Source organism: Anguilla anguilla, chromosome 17, assembly GCF_013347855.1.
Source record: "Anguilla anguilla isolate fAngAng1 chromosome 17, fAngAng1.pri, whole genome shotgun sequence".
NCBI lineage: Eukaryota > Metazoa > Chordata > Actinopteri > Anguilliformes > Anguillidae > Anguilla > Anguilla anguilla.
Genome location: NC_049217.1, coordinates 4,831,340 through 4,857,594, shown reverse-complemented (window position 1 = coordinate 4,857,594; position 26,255 = coordinate 4,831,340). Strand labels below are relative to the sequence as shown.

Here is a 26,255-nt window from a genome sequence, read left to right as displayed (position 1 = left end):
ACTGTGGTGAAGACAGCCACACAGACCTATCCTACAGCTAAGGTCATCGTATCTACCCTCCTGCCTCGGACAGACGTACCTCAGAGGATTATCAATGAGATAAACATGGAAGTCACAAGGAACTGTGCTCAGATCCCTTATGTGCGTGTAGCACACCGCCGGAGCATCCGACATGAGCATCTCTATGACCATGTCCACATACACAGAGAGGGCATGAGACTTCTTGCTGAAGTGCTCAAAGACACAGCACTGGACAGAAAGCCACAAGGGAAGACAGATCTTCATCAGGGACCTGCAGTCCATGGCCAACTACCAGGCGACATGAAGCTGAGACAACAGACTCTCTTCCCACCAGCCCAGGCAGCCTGACACTGGAGAACAGATGAACAGGCTCCAGCCTAAGAGACAGACAGAAAGCTTAGCTGCTGTAGTGTCAAAGGGAGGTACCAAAGCTGCTACTGAACTTAGTCAGATAAAACACATGTTGACATTTATATGTAATAATCTTTTAAATTAGATGGACTGAGTGATTTGGAAAAAACAAACAAAAAACAACTACATATATTTACTGGTAAAGACAGAATTGAATCACAATTTCAGGGTTTAAAATCACAAGCTTTAATATTCAGGGGCTGTACTCCTCCACTTTTGGAGAAAAGAGCACTGATCCTGATTTTTTAAATATTGTACATAATTCAGACATGATCATACTGTTAGAGACATGGAGTAGAGAAGATTTACACACACACACTCCTCTAAACTACAGAGAGTTGTGTATACCTTCAGTAAAACACCACTCACACTAAACATGGAAGAGATTCAGGAGGAATTATCATTTGGTTTAAAGAACATTTTCTAGATGACATTTCCCCTGTGAAGAAAGGGACAACACATATCTGGCTAAAGTTAAAAAGAGAAATTGTTACATCAGACCAAGACATTTACCTATGTACCATTTATATCCCTCCTACTGACTCCCCTTATTACTGTGGAGATATCTTCCAGACATTACAGTCTGAAATCCTCCACTTCCAGTCAATGGGATCAGTGCTGCCAATGGGGGATATGAATGCAAGAACTGGGAAAGAAGTGGATTACATTGATTCAATGGGAGATAAATATGTGTATAACACGGAGATACCCAGGCATAAATTTCTAAATACAAGACAGAGTTATGACTGCATGGTGAATAGCAGCGGGAAACAAGTGCTACAACTTTGTAAAGGCCTGGATCTGTACATAGTTAATGGCAGAACAAAGGGTGACTCTCTGGGTAGATTTACCTACTGTTCATCTCTTGGTAGTAGTACAGTAGACTATGTCATAACAGATATAGATCCTGATAACATCAATTATTTCATGGTAATGCCACAACTGCCCTTGTCAGACCACTGCCAGATTGTACTCAATCTAAAAAAAGGCAGTGAACCAACCTTTACCTTCCAAGATGGTGCCTAAGCTGTTTCCTCTTCCAACAAGATTCATCTGGAGAGAAGACAGTCCTGTTCAATATGAGGCAGCACTCAACAGTCTTCATGCTGAAAACATGATATACAGCTTTCTTTTCAAATTTGATGAAGAAAAAAGCTGTATCAATTCAGCAACAAATATATTAATGCAAATATTCACTGAATTGGCTAGGAAATCAAATTAGAAAAAAGTAAACATTTACAAAGAAAATAAGAAAAAAGTATCAAAACATAATGGTTTGACAAAGAACGTCGATCATCAAAAAAAGATCTACGAATATTATCAAATAAAAAACATTGAGACCCTACAAACAAAGAGACGCACCTCATATATCAACAGACACTCTACCAATACAAAACCTTAATTAGAAGAAAGAAAGCTAATTATATGTCAAATAAGTTAAATGAAACAGAAGAGGCTATCCACCAAAATTCTTTCTGGGAATTATGGGGAAACTGGACACCTCTACGGAAGAAAAACACATGACCATTAATTATGGAAATATTTGGAAACATAATTTTGGAAACTTATACAGAGCCCAACAGAGTGAACTCAATCACACCCAAAAATCAGTGATTGAGAAACTATACAATCTAGAATCATCAGTAAAAAATCAGCTAAACCAATTGGAAACCCCTATATCTATATTTGAACTAAATGAAAAAATAAAGACACTTAAAACTAAAAAGACATGTAGACCAGATGGCATATGTAATGAAATGCTGAAACACAGTAGTCCTAAGCTCAGAGAAGCCATTCTTAAGTTGTTCAACTTAGTTCTGAAAGAAGGACGCTTTCCTGAGATGTGGAATGAAGGTCATATTACCCCAATTTTTCAAAATGGTGACAAATTTGACCCAAATAATTACACAGGCATCACAATAAGCAGAAACTTTTGGAAACTATTCTGTAGCATTATCAATGCCAAAATACTACTCATCCTAAAAGAAAACAATATTCTAACTGTAGGACGGAGTGTGGCACAGTGGGTAAGGAACTGCGCTTGTAACCGAAAGGTCGCAGGTTCGATTCCCGGGTAAGGACACTGCCGTTGTACCCTTGAGCAAGGTACTTAACCTGCATTGCTTCAGTATATATATCCAGCTGTATAAATGGATACAATGTAAAGTGCTATGTAAAAAAAAAAAAAAAGTTGTGTAAGTCGCTCTGGATAAGAGCGTCTGCTAAATGCCTGTAATGTAATGTAATGTAACTAACTGTCAAATTGGTTTCCTCCCCAACCATAGAACAACTGATCATATGTATACACTCCACACACTCGTAGAAAAACATGTCCATCAAACCAATAAAGGCAAAATATTTGGTTGCTTTATTGATTTTCATAAAGTCTTTGATTCGGTGTTGCATGATGGACTCTTTCTTAAACTTCTTGAGAGTGGAATAGGAGGAAAGGTCTATGACATCATCAAAGACATGTATAAAGGAAACAAATGTTGTGTTAAAATTAATAACAGCAGGACACAATATTTCCATCAAGGTAGGGAAGTGCGACAAGGTTGCAGTCTTAGTTCAACATTATTTTATATTTTTCTCAATGAATTGGCCACAACACTGGAGCAGTCATCATCTCCTGGACTAAAATCAGAGGGCAGGGAAATTAAGTGTCTGCTGTATGCAGATGATCTACTGATCTTATCTCCAACTGAACAAGGACTGCATCACAGCCTGACCTTACTAGAAAATCACTGTAAAAACTGGGCACTATCAATCAATATGGAGAAAATTAATGAGAAAAAATCACATTCTCAGGAAATTAAATATCAATTCACTCTGGGTGGAACAATTATCAGTCATGTAACTAACTACAACTATCTGGGACTGACAATCACTTCTTCAGGGCGGTTCAATCTAGCAATAAAAAATTTAGCAGATAAGGCACGTAGAGCATATTACAAAATTAGAAAATCACTGTATAGATTTCACCCTCCTATAAGGATCTGGATGAAAATATTTGACAGTATAATTAAACCAATAGCCACATATGGCTGTGAAATATGGGGCCCCTCTTTCAAATGCAGTCATGAGGCCTGGAATAAAAGCCCCACAGAAAGTCTTCATTTAGATTTTTGTAAAAACATGTTGGGTGTACACAGAAATACTTCAAACCTGGCTTGTAGGGCAGAGCTTGGGAGATTCCCTCTATTGCTCCACATAGAGAAGAGAGCAGCAAAGTTCTGTACCCACCTGGCCCATACTGCCCCACAGAACTACTGTAGTAGTGCTTTTTTATATAGGACACAACACCCAGAGAGTGGAATACCTGGCCCAAAAACACCAGCTAAACGCAACCACATAGTCCACATTGGCAAAATTCAAACAAATAGAAAAAACAATGCATGAATGAATATTATCACTATTGGCAAGACAAAATCTAACTAATAAACAAAATTAATTGCTTCCAAAACTTGAAAAAAGATTACAAATTGGCACAGTATCTCACCATTATTAGGGACCCCACAAAAAGGATGCTATTAACAAAGTACAGACTCAGCATCCACCAGCTAGCCATAGAAACAGGCCGGCATAAAAGAACCTGGTTACCTAGAGACCACAGACTATGTAAACATTGTACTTCAGGAGAGGTAGAGAATGAGGAACATTTTCTCCTCTCCTGTTCCAAATATGAAGCCATTAGAACAGCACTTTTTTCAAATATTTCTGAAAAAATAAAACATTTCCAATATTTAGGAACTGATGAAAAAATGGGCATTCTCCTTGGAGAACATGTTGAAATAACAGAGCTTTGTGCAAAATGTATAATGGCGTGTCATCTTTTAAGGAATACAGCTACATCCACACTGTAATTTATAAACCACTTGGTCAAAACTTCAACTTGGTCAACCAAACCCATGTACTCTGCTGAATGGTCCTAGTTTAATTAGTTAATTACGTATTTTACGGTTTTATTTTTTTAAATGTATTTATTTATTTGCATCTTTTCATTTATTTCATGTATATTTGAAATTGTTTAATTATTGCCTTGCAACAACAGAGGGTTCACCGCAACATGCCAACCGTTGATAAACCTCAGGAACAAAGTATGGTAAAAGAACTGCTCGTGATCCAAAGCACCCCCTCAGCTGTGGAACATGACGGAGGTTGTGTTATGGCTTGGGCATGTGTAGCGGTCACTGAAACAGCTCACTTGTCTTCACTGACTGCTGAGGGCAGCAACAGGATGAGTTCTGAAGTGGACAGAAATATCTTATCAGCTCAGACTGGACAGTGCTTCACCTTGCAGCAGGGCGATGACCCCAAACATACTGCTACAGCAGCAAATGAGTTGTGGAAAAAATGTGGATGGTGTCCTTGACTGGCCAAGTCAATTTCCTGCCCTGAATCCAGCTGAACATGCGTTTCACTTGCTGAAGGCAAGACTGAAGGCAAAACGAACCAGAAACAAACAGGAACTGATGATGACTGCAGTACAGGCCTGGCAGAGCATCACCAAGGAATATGCTCAGCGTCTGGTAATGTCTACGGGTCGCAGACGTCAGGCAGTCATCGAATATAAAGGATTTGTAACCAAGTACTAAACATGAGAGCTTTATTTCTGATTACGTTAATTTGTCAAATTACATTTGCTCCCCTAAAACAGGGGAGACTATGTATAAAAAGGGCTGTAATTCTTACATGGATCACCCATATGGACGTAAATACCCTCAGATTAGACAGTCATAGCCCCATAGTGACTGCTTCATTTCAAATCCCATGTGCAGGAGTACTTAGCCACAATAATAAAAACTGTGTCACCACAATACTTACACACTGCACTGTACGTAGGGTAGGACCCCCTTTTGCCTCCAAAATAGCATTACATTACATGCATTTAGCAGACTCTTATCCAGAGAGACTTACACAACTTTTACACAGCATCTGTTTATACAGCTGGGTATATACTAAAGCAATTCAGGTTCAGTATCTTGCTCAAGGGTACAACAGCAGTGTCCTACCCAGGAATCTAACCTATGACCATTCAGTTACAAGCCCAGTTCCTTCCCCACTGCACAACCTTGCCGTTAATAGCCTCAATTCTTCATCATGTCTGCATGCTTTTTATAGTGAGTTGCAGCCTCCTATTGGGAGGATTATTTGCGCTAAAGAGCAGGTGTAGGCTACCTAATAAAGAAGGCTATATTCTTCTTCTTTTATTATTATTATTATTATTATTATTATGAGCGCCTTCAATCGAACTTTACTTTCAGTTTCGGTGCTGAACCTATTTTCATAAATTTCCCCAGAGTTTAGTGACGCTTCGTCTCTGCGTGTTTATTATTGGCAAAGCGCTCTTATCGCTTTCATAAAGACTCACTGAGTTCGCGGAAGACCTGAAGAACAAAAACTGATCATGTTTTATTGAATAATGTTACTGAACCTTTTCCTCGGAACGAGAGTCCTCGCTCTTCTTTGTGTCGTAAAATGTGGCATTTGCGGTGGAAATGCGGGTAAGTTACTGACTTATACATAGCCTATATTAGAAATAAATACGACGCTGAAGTTAGCTCCCGATTCGCAGCTACCGATTCCTGTTGCGTTCAGGGCGTGTTACAGGATGCATACGCGAAGCCTGTATCGGACATGCAAGGGGGAAAACTGCCTGAAATTCTAAACTGATGAAGCTAGACTAGTGATTGTTCGAGCGCAGATCATGGACGCAGATTCAGGTACTCTGCGATCGAGCCTCCGGAAGGTCATTGTGTTTCTGGGGGAACCCAGAAAAATGTCAAATTCTAAGTGAAGTAAAGAAATGGCGAATGTCCTGCTAGCCATTGCCTGGCATGTGACCCACGTGACTACAGATCACTAAGAGTCTTGCTGTACATAAAAATAAAGTAACATGAACACGTAGTCCCGGGGATGGGCATCCCTGGTTTTTGCTCCATTCCAACCTGTAACTACGTAACTGGATTGGATTGAAGTAATCAGCTTTTAGTGACTATGTGCTGGAGGCAATCGGCATGTCACGATTCGGAACATTGAAATATTCTAGCTCGGACTTTTAATCATCCATAAAACCCGTATTCGGGTCAATTCAACTGAATTATGCATAGCCTAGATTAGAAATGCATGCAGTTTAGTGTTCGACGTCATCGTACGGAATCGGAAAATTGCCGTCTTTTCTATTTGAGTTTGAGATGTTTTGTATTTACGCAGTAGGATAACAAAAAATGGAATATAGTTTAAGCAAAGGTTGTTGAGTTTTAAAAATCGTTCTCGTTTTTAATTACATTTTTTTCGTCTTTTTTATGCTCCCAAAACTACAGGCGTAGTTCAGCGCATATTACAGGATGTATACTGTAACTGAAAAAGTTCACTACTGATTGGTTGAGCGCATATCATGTATGCAGATTTTTACAGTCTCTGGTGCAGATTAAGGTCCTCTGCGATCTTGTCTCCGGAAGTGAGGTGACAATGTAGGATCCTGAGACATATTGTATTCTTGCAGCATTTGATAGAGGCGAAACTAACGATGTCTTTGTGGCAGACGATCTGATTTTTAAATGGATTTTATGGGGTAGGCCTACCAAATGTTAAGTAAAACAAAATTTTTCCTGTGCTTTTTGCTCTCTCAGATTTAACCCATTAAGGCATTTCCCTCAAGATTTTGGTTATTATTATTATTATTATTATTATGACCAGCTGTTACACTGTTGACACCAGTTATGAGAAGATTTGAGTGGTGAAAGCGACTCTCTTACTGAGAATCCTCCCTACATGAGTGATCGCGCCTAAGATAATTTTTAGGCCAATTAAATTGGCGGTACTGGATTTCTAATAGCATTGACAGTAAATACATACATTTATGATCAAGCACCCGGCAAAATGCAACAGCACAGCACACCAAATGCATACGCATTACATGAAGCATTTTTACAACTATTTAGGAAGTCGTTGTTAATTCTGAATGTAAAAATGTTTAGAATGTCGGATTAAAGTGAGACAAAGATCCTGAGAGCTAATTTAGAAGCGAGGAAGCTAACTAGCTAGTCTATTGGTCATCAATGCAAGAATGTGACAGCACAGACAGATTCATTATATTGTTTAATCCATGTTTTTTTTTTAGGTGTACCTGACTTCAACTTTTTTGTTTTCATGTGCAAAATAGACAGAAACCCAAAATCCCTAAATTTTGATTTGTATATTACACAGCATTCTTCTCACCAAAGAAAAATCCTTTACTGTAATATGAAGCTCTAGTCAATAGCAATAGAGGAGGAGGAAACACTTGTTTGTTTGTTTTATGGCTAATTCCAGAGGAGAGAGGTGTCAGTAGGCCTGTAGCCGTACTTCATACAATCTTGTAAATTCCATATAAACCACATAAGATTTAGTTCATTCCAATTTGGTCCGCATAGTTTTACGTCACAGCGAGCGTACCTACTAAGACGAGCACGGAGCATAACCGCGCATGAACGATTATGAGACTGTTATTGACTCGGTGGCGTCTCTTGGTCTTGACATTGCGGCTCCGACCACGGTCCACCTGTGCGAAGTCAGAAAATGCAGGCATCCCGTTTTGTAGTGGTTTCATTATAGCGTGTGCTATTTACAGCTGCACTAGACGACCATAAAATAATCCTCTGAAGTTTTGCGGTAGCCGAGTCATTTTTACTATTTCCTTTAGCCCACTTAACCAAATAATTAGTTGGCAGAAAGCGTAATCAGCTAACGCTTATTTGCTATATGTGGTAGTCCAGTAGCCTATGCTAAAACAGTTCGGCTACCAAGCCATTTGACTAGCTAGCTAACCCTAACCGGCAAATATTCCATCTGTCAAACGTATGTTTGACGGCTTGTCAGTCGTGTTCATTCCGTAAATGTCTACCTGGGCTATGCTGCACGAATGTGACAAAGCTAGAAGCTAGCAAGAAAATAATAATAATTAGAAATTCAATGTACATTATTTTTGTCTTTATGCAACAGGTGGAAAACTTGCTTTTCAAAGTGCGGTGTCATATTTACACGCCTGTAGATCAGTTATTAAAATACTTGGTAGATTTGTTAATCACCGCTGACAGTGTTAATTTTTATTCGGTAAAAAGTGACTTGCGAACGATCGGTCAGCTAGCGTCACCCAGCAAGTAAACACCACAAACGGCGATGGAGTAGTAGCAGTTAATGGCTCATTAACTGACTGGCGAAAACCTACGACGATAACTTGCTTGGTTAACAGCAGGTCTACCAGACAGTTATATGAAAATTAGCCTAGTCAAATCACCAGTAGTCTACACATCTCTGATTGATTGACCATCAGTGCAGTCGATGTTCTTCCCCTGTAGTTCATATTGCTAATGTGTGAGCTAACCACGGATAGCTTACCTAGCTCACTGGCAAGCTGATATGCTAGCTAAGCATATTCGTTTTGCCGAGAAACATAAATTGAAGATAACTGAACATAATTGTATTATTAATGTCATACATATAACGTGATTACATGACACAGTACAGTCACGGATGGAAATTAAACTCCGTAAACATTTGATCATATATTTTAAAACATAACGGCAGACAGTCAGCTAGCCTCAAGTTCGTTCTGCAATCGTTCGTTCAGGTTAATGGGCTTTCCCGCACCGGACTGTCAATCACATTGTAAAAATCACAAGACCGCTTAACTCTATGGTTTTGGCTCCAAATCGAGAACATGGCCGCGCCGCCATTGAGCTTCAAAACGTGTTTTACACAGAGACTGTAAAAAATATGGACACAGCTACTGTGACGTCACCCATTGACTCTCCATGGGGCTCTAAAACACGTTTTGAAGCTCAATGGCGGGCGCGGCCATTTTCTCGATTTGGAGCCAAAACCATAGAGTTAAGCGGTCTTGTGATTTTTACAATTTGATTGACAGTCCGGTGCGGAAAAGCCCCTCAACCTGAACGAGGCTAGCTGACTGTCTGCCGTTATGTTTTAAAATATATTATCAGATGTTTACGGAGTTTAATTTCCATCCGTGACTTTACTGTGTCATGTAATCACGTTATGTATGACATTAAAAATACAATTAGGCTATGTTCAGTTATCTTCAATTTATGTTTCTCAGCAAAACGAATATGCTTAGCTAGCATATCAGCTTGCCAGTGAGCTAGGTAGGCTGTCCGTGGTTAGCTCACGCGTTAGCAATATGAACCACAGGGGAAGAACATTGACTACACTGATGGTCAATCAATCGGAGATGTGTAGGCTACTGGTGATTTGACTAGGCAAATTTTCGTATAACTGTCTGGTAGATCTGCTGTTAACCGAGCAAGTTATCGTCGTAGGTTTTCGCCAGTCAGATAATGAGCCAGTAACTGCTACTACTAGCTACTCCATCGCCGTTTGTGGTGTTCACTTGCTGGGTGACGCTAGCTGACCGATCGTTCGCAAATCACTTTCTACCGAATAAAAATTAACACTGTCAGCGGTGATTAACAAATCTACCAAGTATTTTAATAACTGATCTGCAGGCGTGTAAACATGACAACGCACTTTGTACAGCAAGTTTTCCACCTGGTGCATGAAGACAAAAATAATGTAGCCTACGTTGAATTTCTAATTATTATTAGGCTATTATTTTTTTCTTGTAAATCATCAAAACCAATGGAGAAAAGCCAATATACGCGAGGAGCCCCCAGAACCGATTCTGAGAACCACTGTCTTAAATGCCTAGCTTGTCGGTCTCTTAAATGCTAAAAACATATTCCTTTCTAAATGCAAAGATGGTTAATTTCGTTAAATTCTCTGTGTGTGATTTCATCGTGTGTTGTATATTCAGCAAATGAACCGTGAGACTCTTAATTCGCTTCGTGAAACTGAAAAAGTGTTTATCCCAAAATCGGGATTATAGTAGCTTTGTCACATGCGTGAAGCATGGCCCAGGTAGACATTTACGGAATGTACACGACTGACAAGCCGCCAAACACGTCTGACAGATTGAATGTTTGCCGGTTAAGGTTAGCTAGCTAGTCAAATGGCTTGGTAGCCGAAGTTGCGAACTGTTTTAGCATAGGCTACTACTGGACTACCAAATATAGCACGCTGATTACTCTTTCTGCCAAGTAATTATTTGGTTAAGTAAGCTAAAGGAAATAGTAAAAATGACTCGGCTACCGAAAAACTTAAGAGGAGGATTATTTTATGGTCACCTAGTGCAGCTGTAAATAGCACACGCTATAATGAAACCACTACAGAATGGGATGCCTGCATTTTCTGACTTCGCACAGGTGGACCGTGGTCGGAGCTGCAATGTCAAGGCCAAGAGACGCCACCTCCCACTCCAGTGACCACAGATTGTAGCCCGTACTGTAGCTCAGTCCTCCGCAGTAATCCGGAAGTGACGCAAGCTGTACCTCATTGGTCCAGAACAAATATTGGCACTGTGCCCAAATGACGCAATAAATCATGAAATCGACCCATGGACAGTCATAAGACCAATAAAATACACCTATTATGACAATTTGTTCTTGTGAGAAAAAATTATTGACTTTGTATTTTGATCGCATTTGTACCGTAGACTTACATGGAAACCGGATATGAAAACACCTATACTGGAGCCATCCGTAGTGGCGCTAGTGAGCAACCAGGAACTACAACACCAGGAAATGAGCTTCAAAAACGAAGTCTGGTTTTGGCCGCTTGGTTTTACAGACCCACGGAGAGGCAATGGGTGACGTCACAGTAGCTTTGTCCATATTTTTTACAGTCTCTGATTGTAGCCCTTACTGTAGCTCAGTCCTCCGCAGTAATCCGGAAGTGACGCAAGCTGTACCTCATTGGTCCAGAACAAATATTGGCACTGTGCCCAAATGACGCAATAAATCATGAAATCGACCCATGGACAGTCATAAGACGAATAAAATACACCTATTATGACTATTTGTTATTGTGAGAAAAAATTATTGACTTTGTATTTTGATCGCATTTGTACCGTAGACTGACATGGAAACCGGATATGAAAACACCTATACTGGAGCCATCCGTAGTGGCGCTAGTGAGCAACCAGGAACTACAACACCAGGAAATGAGCTTCAGAAACGAAGTCTGCTTTTGGCCGCTTGGTCCAAACCGAAGTTCGGTAGTGCGGAGCACGGATAAAGTACCCGGATGCGCACTCCATTTGATCAAAATTTGAAGCGTGCATCCGTGCATGCTCCGACTGGGGAAAATCCCATAATTTCTTTCGCGAAAACGGTCAAAACCAACGGTAATGGCGGATGACAGTCTAGTGTAGGCTACTCTCTCGGATTGGAAACTGAAATCATGTTATAGGAAAATGGTACACAGGAGTTGGTATATAAATAAAGTGGTACAGTGTTAATGAATAACGCAATATGTAAAGTTGTTTTTTTAGTTTATGTATGTAGCGAGCTATATTGAATACATCGGTGCTAATCGTCGGGTCCCGTTTTGAATTATAAACTGCCGTTTTATCCTCGCCACTGCCCATCTTTTCATTTAATTTGAAATACACCCCTTGCCTATGGAGTAGCCACCACAAACATGGCAGGCTCCATAAATGTTGCCTAACTGAGTACCCAGTTGTTCGCACACAGTTGGTATACAGCGCGAAAATAATGAAAAAAACAGACACGACTGTTTACAATGAAATGGCAACTTTATTATGGAGTTGACAGTACACTGAAAGCTATCCAAACCGCAATTAATATTTTCCAAGCTATCGTTGCCTTCCACTGCTCTTCTGACAGCAAAAAGGAGAATTCAATTGAAGTGGCTAACTCGCAAAAAGTTTCTGATATTACTGGTTAGTCTAGATCATAATATTCAGTAATAGCCTACTACTTATAGTGTGAGCATCTATCGACCGGGTTCGTTCGGTAGACAGAAAAACATCAGATTTTCAACTGTAGTCTAGTGATGCACAAACGAGTTGAATTCAGAGTTGCTTGCACAGAACCGACACAATGCTGTGTCATTAAATGTTAATTAATTAATGTCCCATTCAGATCAGATTAAGTGGGTAATACCTGGGTTAATGGAATGTCCATTGTTCTCTTGAAACCCAGCATTTTTAGGTGGGTATTTAGTGGGTGGGTACCATTCACACACTGGAGCTGGGCTGTTTACAATTCTATCGTCATTTTTTCTTTTTTTTTTATTATGAGAATTATGAGAATTCATTAAAAAATGTCAATGCATTGTTTTATTGTTTCAGTATTATCCAGCATACAGGTTGTCTTAAATTCATGTAATTATAAAAACATTTAATCACATTTAATTATCTTCAGTTCAATAAAAGTACATAAGAGCTGAACTGCCAATGTTGTGTTACAATGAGTTTCTGAATAATTATCCAGAACTTACAAAATCCACTTTGATGCATTTTGGGGAGAAAAAAAATCACATTTTGTTATTTTAAATTGGAGAGTTTTTGCATTTAAAAAGAAATCATAAAAATAATACTGAAATTCAGAAAAAAAATTGATATTTTGTGTTTATAATCATTGTAATCATGAACTATGTATATTGTTAGGAAAATGCAGAATGAGTTTTGGATAACCCCCTTCAAATAGATGTTACCACAGGATTAAAAGAGAGGTGCCTGAAAGTTGGTAAGCAGAGCACAAACAGTCCATAGCTGGTTAACTGAACCACACAGTGAAAGGGGTATGACACTGTCAAATATATGGTATTCTTTGATGCGCCTGATTGCCCTCTCTACGTGGATCCTTAAGCGAGCAATCTCTTGTGTGTGTGTAATTTCTGCTTTACTGAACTGCCCACTTGGCCCCAAGAATGTTGGGATTACAAGTTTGACATTTATGTCAGTGAGGAGATCTCTGATAAGAAACCCTTTATCTGCAATGACCTCGTCACCTGGTTGCAGGAGGCTCAGAATGCCGGACTCTTTGGTAATTTCCTTATTATATTACATTAGAGGCATTTAGCAGACGCTCTTATCCAGAGCGACGTACAACAAAGTGTATAACCATAACCAGGAACAAGTATGACGAAACCCCTAGAGAGAAGTACCGGTCCAAGTACAGGGAACAACCGCATAGTTCAACTTGGACCCTGATGGTTAAACTGATTAACACTAACAACGAGAACGGCAACAACGCAATCTATGGAAAAATAAAAATAAATAAAAATACAAGTAGTCGTTAAGACAGTTGATGCGCCTAAGTCACCTATGAAACAGCTGCCTAGTTACAACCCTAAGTTTAGTCATTTACAGGGGGGAAGGGAGGAATGGGGAGAGGTGTAGCCTGAAGAGGTGGGTCTTCAGTCGTCGTTTGAAATGGGTCACAGTCTCAGCTGTTCTGACCTCCACAGGGAGGTCATTCCACCATCGTGGGGCCAGAACAGACAGGAGACGTGTTCTGGAAGTGCAGGTGCGAAGAGGGGGAGGTGCTAGGCGTCCTGAGGTAGCAGAACGGAGGGATCTGGCTGGCATGTAGGGTTTGAATATCTTGTGAAGGTATGCTGGGGCTGATCCGTTGACTGCCTGGTATGCTAGGACCAATGTTTTGAATTTGATGCGAGCTATAACAGGCAGCCAGTGGAGGGTAGTGAGCAGGGGAGTTACGTGGGAGTGTCTGGGGAGGTTGAAGACCAGACGAGCCGCAGCATTCTGAATGAGCTGCAGGGGTCTGGTGGCAGATGCCGGTAGTCCAGCCAGAAGAGAGTTGCAGTAGTCCAGGCGGGATAGAACCATTGCTTGGACCAGGAGCTGGGTTGAGTAGGTGGTGAGAAAGGGGCGGATTCTGCGGATGTTGTATAGGAAAAATCTGCATGCCCGGGTTACTGCTGCAATGTTGTTGGAGAGGGACAGCCTGTTGTCCATCATCAGTCCGAGATTCTTGGCACAGGGTGATGATGTCACTACGGTGTCCCCTAAGGAAATGGAAAAGTCGAGGAGGGGAGAGGTTAGAGCAGGAATAAAGATTAGCTCCGTCTTTCCCGGGTTGAGCTTCAGGTGGTGATTGTCCATCCAGCTCTGTATGTCCCTCAGGCAAGCGGAGATGCGGGCAGGGACCTGTGTGTCCGATGGGGAGAAGGAGAGAAAGAGTTGCGTGTCGTCGGCATAGGAATGATAGGACAAGCCATGGGCAGATATTACAGGGCCGAGGGATCTGGTGTACATGGAGAACAGAAGGGGACCAAGGACTGAGCCCTGGGGAACTCCGGTGGTGAGGGGACGGGGTGGTGATACCTTACCCGCCCAGGCAACCTGGAAGGAGCGGTCAGAGAGGTAGGACTCAATCCAGTCAAGGACTGTGCCGCGGATCCCTGTTGCTGCCAGGGAGGACAGGAGGGTAGAGTGGTCCACAGTGTCAAATGCAGCGGAGAGGTCTAGAAGAATCAGGACAGAGGAGGAGGAGGCTGCTCGTGCGGCATGGAGTGACTCACTGACCGAGAGGAGTGCAGTCTCAGTCGAGTGGCCAGGCCTGAAGCCAGACTGGTGGGGATCAAGCAGGTTGTTCTCAGAGAAGAAAGCAGAGAGCTGGTTAGATGCAGCATGTTCAAGTGTTTTGGATAGGAAAGGGAGGAGAGATACCGGGCGGTAGTTCTGAATGACTGAAGGATCTAGTGTGGGTTTCTTCAGCAGCGGGGTGATGTGGGCCTTCTTGAAGGATGAGGGGAAACATCCAGAAGATAGGGATGAGTTCACGAGGGAGGCGACAAAAGGGAGGATGTCTGGTGTGATTGCTTGAAGGAGAGATGAGGGGATAGGGTCGAGGGCGCAGGTGGTAGGGCGGTGGGTGAGCAGAAGCTGGGAGACTTCAGTGTCTGAGGAGAGAAAATGTGGAGAAACAGGGGGACGCAGAGGGGGCGGAGGACGCAGAGGGGGCAAAGGAGCTGCGGATGTCTGCAATCTTTTCGTCAAAGAATGCTGCAAAGTCATCTGCAGTGAAGGAAGACTGGGGTGGAGGAGGTGGCACGCTGAGGAGAGAAGAGAAAATAGAGAAAAGTTGACGAGGGTTAGAAATGGAGTTATGAATTTTTGTTTGGTAGAATTTTGTGACAGAAGAGAACTCTGTCAGGAGAGACTGATAGGCTGAGAGGTCAAATAGGTCCCTGGATTTGGCCCACTTCCTCTCAGCAGCGCGGAGGGTGGCCCTGGAGGTGCGTAGGATGTCAGACATCCATGGACTGGGAGGGGATGAACGTGCTGGCCTAGGGACGAAGGGGCATAGGGAGTCGAGTGCTGAGGAGAGAGATGACGTCAGGGTGGAGGATGCAGAGTTAGTGGGGAGCTTGGAAAATGATTGGAGGGAAGCAGTCACTCTGGGAGCAAGAGAAGAGGGTGATAGGGAGCGGAGGTTACGGCAGACAGTGACAGTGGGGATGGGAGGGGGAGAGGGAGGGTGTGGAGAGAGGGGGAGGGAGAAGGAGATGAAATGATGGTCAGACGTATGCAGGGGGGTAAGCGTAAGATTGGAGCTGGAGCAGGTCCTCAGGAAGATCAGGTCTAGGAGGTTGCCTGCCTTGTGGGTTGGAGGAGAGTGTTGTAGGGAGAGGTCAAAGGAGTGAAGTAGTGGTAGGAAGGCAGCAGACTGGGAGGCTTCTAGGTGGATGTTAAAATCTCCAAGGAGGATCAGCGGGGTGCCGTCCTCAGGGAAGGAGCTGAGCAGGGTGTCTAGCTCATCCAGGAAGCTTCCCAGGGGCCCCGGGGGGCGATAAATAACAATAATATAAAGGTTAGCAGGGTAGGTGATAGAGACGGGATGGAATTCAAAAGTGGATATGGACAGGTCAGGGAGGGGGAGAACAGAGAATTTCCAGGTGGGGGAGATCAGAAGACCAGTACCACCACCACGGCCAGATCGCCGGGGGGTGTGGGAGAAGGAGTAGGAGGATGAGAGGGCAGCAGGAGTGGCAGAGTTGTCTGGTGTGATCCAGGTCTCTGTGAGGGCAAGGAACTGCAAGGATTGGAGGGAGGCATAGGCGGAAATGAAGTCTGCCTTGCGCGTAGCAGACTGGCAGTTCCATAGTCCCCCTGTGACCGTGAAGTTCTCACAGGGGGTCAGCGGGGGGTAGCAGAGGTTAGAGGGGTTCCGTTGTCGAGAGGGGCCACGTCGCTGGAAGCGCCTTCTGAGGGGGAGAGCACAGACTGGAATGGGGAACTGGCTCAAACTAGGAGGGAGCGACGCAAGCGTCGCTCCGAGTGTACCTAATTAGCAGCTGAAAAGCCGAGTCGAATAACGCACTGATTACAGAGGTTAACAGTTTGTGATATCGCAATCTATCAATTCTAAGAATCAAAGTGAAGCCCAACAACCTAAAAACAAAGACCAGTTTTCACACAGGGAAAAGTTTAAAATCTAACGCGGTATGTAACTAGTAAATGAACGCAGATACTTATCCACTCTAGCAGGACGGATCTCGGCAGTTCTACGCACCTGGACGAATTATACACTTACTGCCTAAACTGGGAGTTAGCAGGGCTAATAAAGCGTCGCTCCGAGTGTACCTAATTAGCAGCTGAAAAGCCGAGTCGAATAACGCACTGATTACAGAGGTTAACAGTTTGTGATATCGCAATCTATCAATTCTAAGAATCAAAGTGAAGCCCAACAACCTAAAAACAAAGACACCTAACGCAACCTAAAAACAAAGACCAGTTTCCACACAGGGAAAAGTTTAAAATCTAACGCGGTATGTAATTAGTAAATGAACGCAGATACTTATCCACTCTAGCAGGACGGATCTCGGCAGTTCTACGCACCTGGACGAATTATACACTTACTGCCTAAACTGGGAGTTAGCAGGGCTAATAAAGCGTCGCTCCGAGTGTACCTAATTAGCAGCTGAAAAGCTGAGTCGAATAACGCACTGATTACAGAGGTTAACAGTTTGTGATAGTGCAATAATCGCAATCTATCAATTCTAAGAATCAAAGTGAAGCCCAACAACCTAAAAACAAAGACACCTAACGCAACCTAAAAACAAAGACCAGTTTCCACACAGGGAAAAGTTTAAAATCTAACGCGGTATGTAATTAGTAAATGAACGCAGATACTTATCCACTCTAGCAGGACGGATCTCGGCAGTTCTACGCACCTGGACGAATTATACACTTACCCGAGATGGAGCCTGTGTACAGGTTGCTGACTAGGCAAATTGACCCAGAAGGAGTAATGCCAATCAGTGACTTTAGCATTGTGGTACCTTTGTAATGGGAGTATGTGACCGTGTTCATAACCTTTGAGCTTGCAGTTTGGATGTGGATCTCAGTACAGTCTAGAACCACCCATGCTTTGGGGAATGTATTTTTAAAGAGTGGTGGCATCAGTTCATCTATAGCCTCTCTACTTGGCCATATTGGTAGTGTGCCAAGCATAAAGAACAGGTAGTTGCCCCATGTTATACAAGTCCTGCTTACTGTGGCTTGTGATACCTTAAACCGCACAGATAAATCCATAGTGAAAAACCCCTGCTGCACACGACAAAGGAACAGGAAGAACTGGTCGAAGAGGCATAGGTGTTGTGCATGGAACCCAGCTTTCACAATGTGTTCTTCTGTGTGATTTAGCCTTTGCATTTGACTCCATCTAACCATAGACTCTGCTGTAGGTTTTAGAGCTAGTAAGACTGCTTTGAGGGTGTCATAATCTTTAAATCCTGTGTAAAACATGATCAACTTGGGCTCACATTGGAAGCGTTGGAGATGAAACTGCTCACTTCTCAGGGTTTCATTTTCTTCCTGCAGACGAGCAATCTCCCTCTGTGCTGCATCAAGCTGTTCTTCCACAGACAGGGTCTCCTCCTCATAGTCATGATCGCATAATGCCTCCAAAACCTGCTTAGAACCGTGTGTTAGAGAGGAGAGAAAATAAAATGGGATTACCAAAAAAAAAGTTATTGTAAAAGTAAGACTGGAACCATCCAAATATATTTTATAAACAATAAATAAAAGTAATGCAAAACTTAACACATAATTAAAAAAAAAAAAACTAAAAAAAGCAAAAGTAAAAATGGTCAAATTTTTATTTTACCAGATTTACTTATTCATGCTTTGTGAGGCAGGGAGCATATGGCAGTAGATAAGCTATTGCCACACTACTCTAAAAAAAAATCCATGTGAAGAAGGAAATCAGAAGACTCGATAAATATCGCAGGAGTATTCTAGATACAAATATGCAGTATACTTTCATCCTATGATTATTATTTTGCACAGCCTGATCTTCCTGTACATAACTGGTAATGACTTTTCTTCCTCATGCAGATTTGAAACGTCCACTTCTTCCTCTTCCTCACCAAAGTCACCAGTCGCACTACAAAATCATGGCAAAAACATTATTCTTGATGATCTTAGTGATCTCAGGCAGTTCCTATCAGTATAGCTAAGGTTTAAAAACATAACTGCAAATACTCACAATGGTTCCCTTTCTGATCCTGATGTTGATGCTCTTGCCCCTTTGACACAAACAGGATCCCTATACAGACATGACAATTGGGGACAAATACCAGTGCATTTATTATCTTTTTCATGCTGATACGGAAATGATTTGGCTAATGTCAGATGACAGTTACCTCTGGAAGCGTTGAATTGTCCTTCTGGTCTTGGGCTGACACCATGTAAACAAAGACGGCACACTCCCGTTTTTCAGTTTGTTCAAACCGGTAAGCGATCTTAATATGCAGTCCTTGGGAAAGTGTTTGGAGCACACTTTTGTGTTGTCTGTGATCTGAGATGAGAGATGTGTTAAGGTGAGTGTTGACGTATAAATTAATCTTACGAACTTTTGGAGGTTATTATCAGGGTAAGCTAACGATAAGTTAGCCAACTTAGACGCTAGCTTAGCTAGCTCGTTACATTACCTGAAAATAAGGTCCAACATCTCTCCTTATCTTGGCAATCCACTGGCGACGGGTGTCCGGGTTACTCGGAAATCGATGGAAAGACAAGCCTTGATCACATTCTCGCCTTTGATACGACGTACAGCGTGGTACACAACAATATGCCATAGTAGCATCACCGGCTCAAAATCGCTTTTCTGCTTCATGTAAGCACCGCTCCTAGAACGCTTCCCACCATAGCCTCGTTTTCGCACAGGAAAGTTTCAAAATGGCGACGGCGTGATATAAGCGAATTGTCATTGCTAGGGCAACGGCTGTTACAGACCGCAGATTATTATTTTTTAACGTTGTTAGGCCTGTTTCTAACTAGCTGTAGTGACTGGTTAGCTAGCTAGCTGCAGTAACTGCCTAGCAATCGCTAGTTACTTAGATAGCTAACGTTGTTAGAGACGTTAACAACGTTAGCTAGCGCAGCCAGCTCAGATAACGTTACTTATAACTTATAACGATTACAAGCTAGCTAAAAACGTTAGCGGTTGCTAACTTGCTAGCTAGCTAGTAACGTTAGCTAACTGTCAAGACGTTACAGCCGACCCACTAAATACCCACCTAAACGCTGGGTTTCAAGAGACACTGCATTGTGTTCGGTAGGCTACTCAAATTCAAATTCAAATTCAAAATGCTTTATTGGCATGAAATACACTTGTACTTATTGCCAAAGCGTACACATAGAAACAGGAATAGGAAACATTAAATACAAACAACAATGCAATCAACAGTGTGGCAATGCCCATAGCGAGTAGGCTATACAACAACAACAATAACAATAAAAAAAAATAATAATAATTGTGATTATAATAGTAATAATAATAATAATGTAGAAGGAAAAAAAAAAAAAAGGGATAGAAATTAATAAATAATTAAAATAAATATATTTGTGGTGGTCAACCAGTGTCCCTCAGATTATGGCAGGCCGAGATGTACTTTGCTGCTAGTGGAGCCGTTGGCCTTTCTCCTAGCAGGATTTGCATTTTTTCCTCTTTTGTTTGGGAAAGGAAGTCCTTTATAATTAGAGAGAATTTGTTGAAATAATGTGTCCTAATTTCTGAATATTTTTCACAATGTAGGAGAAAGTGCATCTCTGTTTCCACCTCTCCTGTCTTACAGTGACCACATATACGTTGTTCTTTTGGTAACCATGTATTCCGGTGTCTGCCTTTTTCAATTGCAAGTGCGTGGTCACTGAGCCTGTACTTGGTCAGGATCTGCCTCTGCTTTGTATCTCTGACAGAGAAGAGATACTCAGCCAATTTGTAGTCTCTTTTTAGGGTCCGGTAGCAATCTAGTTTGTTTTGTGTTTTGGTTACATTATCCCAATATTCCAGATAAGAGATTTTGGTCTGTTTCATTACTTCGTTTACTTTGATTTGTTGGTAAGCAGTGCTGGTATGAAGCTGGTCTGTGATTTGTGTTAGTTGGGTTAATGGGTTAGTCAGCTTCATTACCAGCTGACTGAGGGGACTCTTTTCATGACTGAGCTCTTGGGCTTTCATTGCCTTAAATTGCAATGTGTCTTGAGGACTTGAATTGAGGTGCATCCAGAATTTTAATGCTCTTTTTTGGATGTGAATCATTAATGGATAATGGCCTAATTCTGCCCTGCATGCATTATTTGGTGTTTTCCTTTGTACTTGTAGGATGTTTCTGCAAAATTCTACATGCAGGGTCTCTATTGGATGCTTGTCCCATTTGGAATAGTTCTGCTGGCTGAGTGGACCCCATACCTCACTTCCATACAGTGCAATGGGCTGAATTACACTATCAAATATTTTTAACCAGATTTTAATTGGTATAACAATTTTTTGAAGTTTTCTTTTTATAGCATAGAGTGCTCTTCGAGCTTTTTCTTTTAAAGCATTCACTGCCATGTTAAAGCTCCCTGATGCTGTAATTGTCAGACCAAGGTACGTATAATTTAGAGTGTGATCTAGGGCGGTGTTGCCTAGAAAAAACTGGAACCTGTTTTCCTGACATCTGGCTTTTTTCTGGAAGATCATTATTTTTGTCTTTTTTAAGTTTACTGTCAGTGCCCAGTTCTGACAGAAATCCTCTACCAGAGCTAGGTTCTGCTGTAACCCTTCTTCAGTGGGAGAGAGCAGAACCAGGTCATCTGCATAGAGTAAGAATTTTACTTCCGTGTCATGTAGGAGGAGGCCCGGGGCTGTAGACTGTTCCAACTGCACCGCTAACTCATTGATGTAAATATTGAACAGTGTTGGACTCAGACTACAGCCCTGCCTTACTCCCTGTTTTGGTGTGAAGAACTCTGTTCTTTGGTCGCCAATTTTCACTCCACATTTATTTTCTGAGTACATTGATTTAATTATATCATAAACTTTACCCCCTACACCACTTTGGAGAATTTTGTAGTATAATCCGTCATGCCAAATCGAGTCAAATGCTTTCTTGAAATCAATGAAGCATGCAAAGATTTTTCCATTTTTTGTTTTGTGGACGTGTTTATTTATTAGGGTGTGTAGGGTGTAAATATGATCGGTGGTACGATGATTTGGGAGAAATCCAATTTGACTTTTACTCAGGACATTGTGTTCGTTAAGGAAGGTTACAATTCTTGAATTGATGATACTACAAAATACCTTCCCCAGATTACTGCTTACACAAATGCCTCTGTAATTATTGGGGTCTAATTTGTCTCCACTTTTATAAATTGGGGATATAAGCCCCCGGTTCCAAATGTCAGGAAAGCATCCTGAACTCAGTACTTGGTTGAACAATTTAAGCAGAGCGTCATGCATTTCTGGGGTGCTATTTTTGAGCATTTCATTTCTAATTCTATCAAGACCACATGATTTTCTTGATTTTAGAGACTGGAGCTTTTCGATCAGTTCTTTGTGGGAAATTGGTTTATCCAATGGATTTTGATTATCCTTGATGGTTGATTCCAATTTGTTTAGTTGTTTATTAATCATTGTATGGTGTGTTTTTTGACTGATTTCACAGTATAGATTTTCAAAATATTGTTTCCAAATGGCTCCATCACTAATGGCTAATTCGTGTTGCTTTTCTGTGCTTAAATTGTTCCACAAATCCCAAAACTGGTTTTGATTAACTGATTCTTCAATATCATTCAGAGTTTTATTTATGTATTTTTGTTTTTTCTGTTTTAGGGTGTTTTTATATTCTTTAAGAGTTTGACAATACCTGAGGCGTAAATCAGAGTTGTATGGTTGGTTATGTTTTTGGTTTGATAATTTTCTTAGGTTTTTTCGAATATTTTTGCATTCAATATCAAACCAATTTTCATTTTTGTTCAGCTTCCTTTTATTATGAACTTTTAGTTTAGCTTTATTTGCTGTTTTCTGGAAAATATAATTGATATTAGTAACAGCCAGATTTAAGCCTTCTCTGTTATTTTGGTAAGGAGTATTGATGAATGTGTTAATAGAGTTAGTTAATTCAGCTGATCTCATTGCTTTTGTGAATTCATCTGTGCTTGTTTCAGCCCATCTGTACGATTTATTAAGTTTATACAGCTTACAGGGCTGTGTGTTTGAGTTTCTGGATTGTCCAAATCTTTTCAGAAATACACTTATTTGATTATGGTCTGAAAGGGGGGTTTGTTGCCTGACAGTGAATGCACTAAAGGAGGAAGGGTCCATGTCAGTGACAGCATAGTCCACAACACTAGTCCCAAGAGCTGAGCAATATGTGAACCTTCCTAAAGAGTCCCCTCTGATCCTGCCATTAAGGATGTACAGGCCTAAGGCTTGACAGAGATGCACTAACTCCCTACCATTCTTATTTATTATATTGTCCGGATTATTTCTTTTTGTAGTGGTTGGTGTAATGTACAAATGGGTGTTTCCAAATATATGATTGTTTCCTTGGGGATCGATACAGTCGGGTTCTGTTCCTGTTCTGGCGTTAAGGTCGCCACACAGTAGCACATTTCCCTGGGCCTGGAAATGGCATATTTCTGTATGCAGAGCGTTGAAGAATTCCTCATTATAATAGGGGGATTCATGTGGGGCAGCGTAAGCTGCACACAGGAATATATCTTTTTCCCAATCTGCAATTTCTTTGTTCAATTTTAACCATAAGTGGGATTGTTCTTTTTTGGTTACTGTGATGAATTTAGCCAGTTCCTCTTTGTACCACACCAGTATCCCTCCGGAGTCTCTGCCATGTCGCACTGTTTTTAATTTTATAGAGGGCACTATAATTTCGCCATAACCTGAGGGGCAGTGGGTGACGGTATCTTCTCGGCACCAAGTTTCAACAAAAATTAAAATGTCAGCATTAGAAATGTTTTTGAGGAATTCAGGGTCTGTGCTTTTCAGCCCAAACACAGAAGACCACAGACCCTGTATGTTCCAACAGCTTACACAGAATGAACTCATTTTAATCATTCACAGCATTTCGAGTGAAACAAAATACATAGTTGATAATAAACTACTGTCTTTTAAAAATTTTATTTTTTATTTTAACTTACTATTTGTATAGTACACAGTATAACTGGTTTATACTGTATACTCACATATTAGATTATATATTCACATCACATATATTCATATTAGTTTAGCAACCTATCGCACAGCACACTGAGCAGGTGTTTGATCACACCTAACTCAGAAGGAGGGGCAGGTGGGACAGGGGCCATTGTGAGGGCTGCAGCGTAGCTGGGCTGGTGTTGGTGGGGGTGAGCCCTGGGGAGCGGGGGCCTTATGGGGGGCTGCGGGGTGCTGGGTGGGTGCGGGGTTTTGGAGTGATGACCGCTGCTGTCAGGCCGATGTGGGGCCCGAGGATGGTGACCGATGGCGTGGGGGGGCTGATGCCTGAGATGGGGCCTGTTGATGGTGGAGGCGGGGCTGGATGGATTGCGTCCCAGTGCTACGTCTTTTAGCGTTTTAGCAAAGACTTTGATACCTTCCTTGTCTAGATGCAATCCATCGTAGAGGTACCAGGGGCCGATGGTGGGGTGGCGAGCCAGGTGCACATTGGGCAGTGCAGCGCAGCCTCTGGCGATCTCCGCATTAATGTCCCTGATGACATGGGGGGGGACATCATTCCGTGGCAGCAGTGTGGAGATGACCACGCGAGATTCAGGGACCTCTCGGGAGGCTTTCTCCGCCATCCTCCTCACTGCGTGGGCGGTGTTTTGGCACAGGCGGGGCAGGTCGTTGGTGCCGGTGTGCAGTATGACATAGTGAGGGCTTCCCAGCGTGTCCCGCTTGAGCAGCTCCAGGGCGCGGGCTGTGTTACTGCAGCGGGTCGCCTTTACCTGCTTACCAGGAAAAAGCCTATTGGGGTCAATAAACTTCCCATTTGAGTCCATGAGAAGGACCACTTGTGGATCAGGTGTTCTGCTGGTGGGGGGCTGTGTTGCAGAAGGGGGCTGTGCCTTGGGGGTGGGCTGTGCGTCAGAGAGGGGGGGAGTGTCTGAGGGGGTGTTGGTCTGTGTGCTGGGGGGGTTTTCTGGCGCTGGTGAATGTTGTGAGTCAGGGGGGGCATCAGTATGAGCCTGCAGGTCAGCTGGGGCGTGGGCTGTGGTTTGGAGGGGAGTGGAGTGTTTGTCAGTATCTGTGTTTGAATGGGCAGTACAGGGTGTGCATGTGTGTGTCTGTAGCTGCTCTCTCAGATCCTGTAGCTCCATGATGAAGGATCTTTCCCTGCGCTGCGTCTCCTCTTTCACAGAGGCCAGCTGGGCTCTCAGGGCCTGGTTGTCCTGCCTCAGTTCTGTGGTCTCTGCTCTCAGGGCAGCGATGGCTGTGCTGATCTCTCTGCTCTGCTGGTTCTGCTCTTCCTGCTGCTGCAGAGGGAGATATGCCTCGGAGAGCCTGGCCATAGTGAGCTCTCTGAACTCTGCAAACTCCAGCTCAAGCAAGGCCAGGGTCTCCCTCATGTGCTGGGTGTCAGATCGGGGAGAAGCGGGGGCAGCACAGGGCAGGTTAGGTACAGTGGTGGGTGTGGTTTCCTCTGAATCTGAATCCTCTCGCTCTGTGGGGAGCGTGAGGGGACACTTTTCCTTCTCTGCCTTCTCTTTCAGGGCAGGGAAGTGTTTCTCAAAAGCATCCAGGTTGGCCTCAGTAGCACTTTGTATGAGAACAGTCCCATTTGTGTAAATGTTCACATTTAGCACTATACTGTCCAAATGTTCATCTTCACAAACTGTTATTTTGCTCCCCTTTCCTATCCCTCCCTTCTGAATATGAGGGTAGTGCTTACATACAACACTGTGCCAGGCCTTGGTGTTATTTGTGAAAAAGATTAAATTGTTTTTAACCTTATTGTTTGCCTTTTCAGCAAAGTCCACATATAGGGTTTCGGGGTTGTTTCTCATAACAGTTAGTTTATGTTTCTTCTTAGCCTTTGCACTTCTCAGCTTAGGAGGGTACGGAATCTCCACAGCAGCGTGCTTGGTTACCATGGTGACAGCTCAGAAAATTGATACTATTCAACAGCTTTAACTGCCACTCCTTCTAGCCTTGGGTTGAGCTATTGAGCTATGCTAATGCTATCAGATCAGATTTTTTCTTTTTACTGTATTAAATATTATATTACTACTTTAATTAAAGAAAATATGTATATATTTATCCAAATGTTCTAATTTATGACTAATGTGTACAGTTTCTCCCAAGGCTTACCTTTGCTTTTTATTTCCTTTAACTTTGGCTTAGCTTTGCTCCTAGCTTTCTCCTAGCTTTGTACCTTCCCTTGTTATGTCCGTATTTAAGTTATTTTCTATTCTTCTTTTGTTTTTTTTAAATTATATTCTTCTATGTTCTTCTTTTCTTTAATTCTGCTTTTTTATCGATTATATGTATTTTTTTTCACATCTAAACACTGTATTTGTTTGATATTTTTAAGAGCTCATTCTTTAAGCAGCCACTCTCTAAGCAGTCTCTCTCTCACAACTTGTCTCTATATCGTCCCTTAGCTAACAAGAACATTGCCGCTAGAAGGCATAGGAACTACTCCGCGCGAGGAGAAAGTGGCTC

At 42.1% G+C, this 26,255-nt stretch overlaps 1 protein-coding gene and 1 long non-coding RNA gene across 2 annotated transcripts in view; one reads left to right on the top strand and one right to left on the bottom strand.

Annotated features, from left to right (window-relative positions):
- Window positions 1-5,788: 5,788 nt before the first annotated feature.
- LOC118217078 (H-2 class I histocompatibility antigen, Q8 alpha chain-like) overlaps window positions 5,789-26,255 on the top strand; it is a gene marked incomplete at its 3' end in the record, with an annotated part of 54,070 nt that continues 33,603 nt past the window's right edge. The window contains exon 1 of the mRNA XM_035398875.1: window positions 5,789-5,936. Coding sequence (XP_035254766.1) covers window positions 5,855-5,936 — 82 coding nt within the window. The remainder of the gene's footprint in view (window positions 5,937-26,255) is intronic.
- LOC118216222 lies at window positions 18,376-19,887 on the bottom strand. Its single transcript, XR_004762984.1, has 3 exons — window positions 19,258-19,887; window positions 18,970-19,124; window positions 18,376-18,710 (listed from the first exon to the last, which is right to left on the bottom strand). It is a non-coding gene; the product is annotated as an uncharacterized LOC118216222 (long non-coding RNA).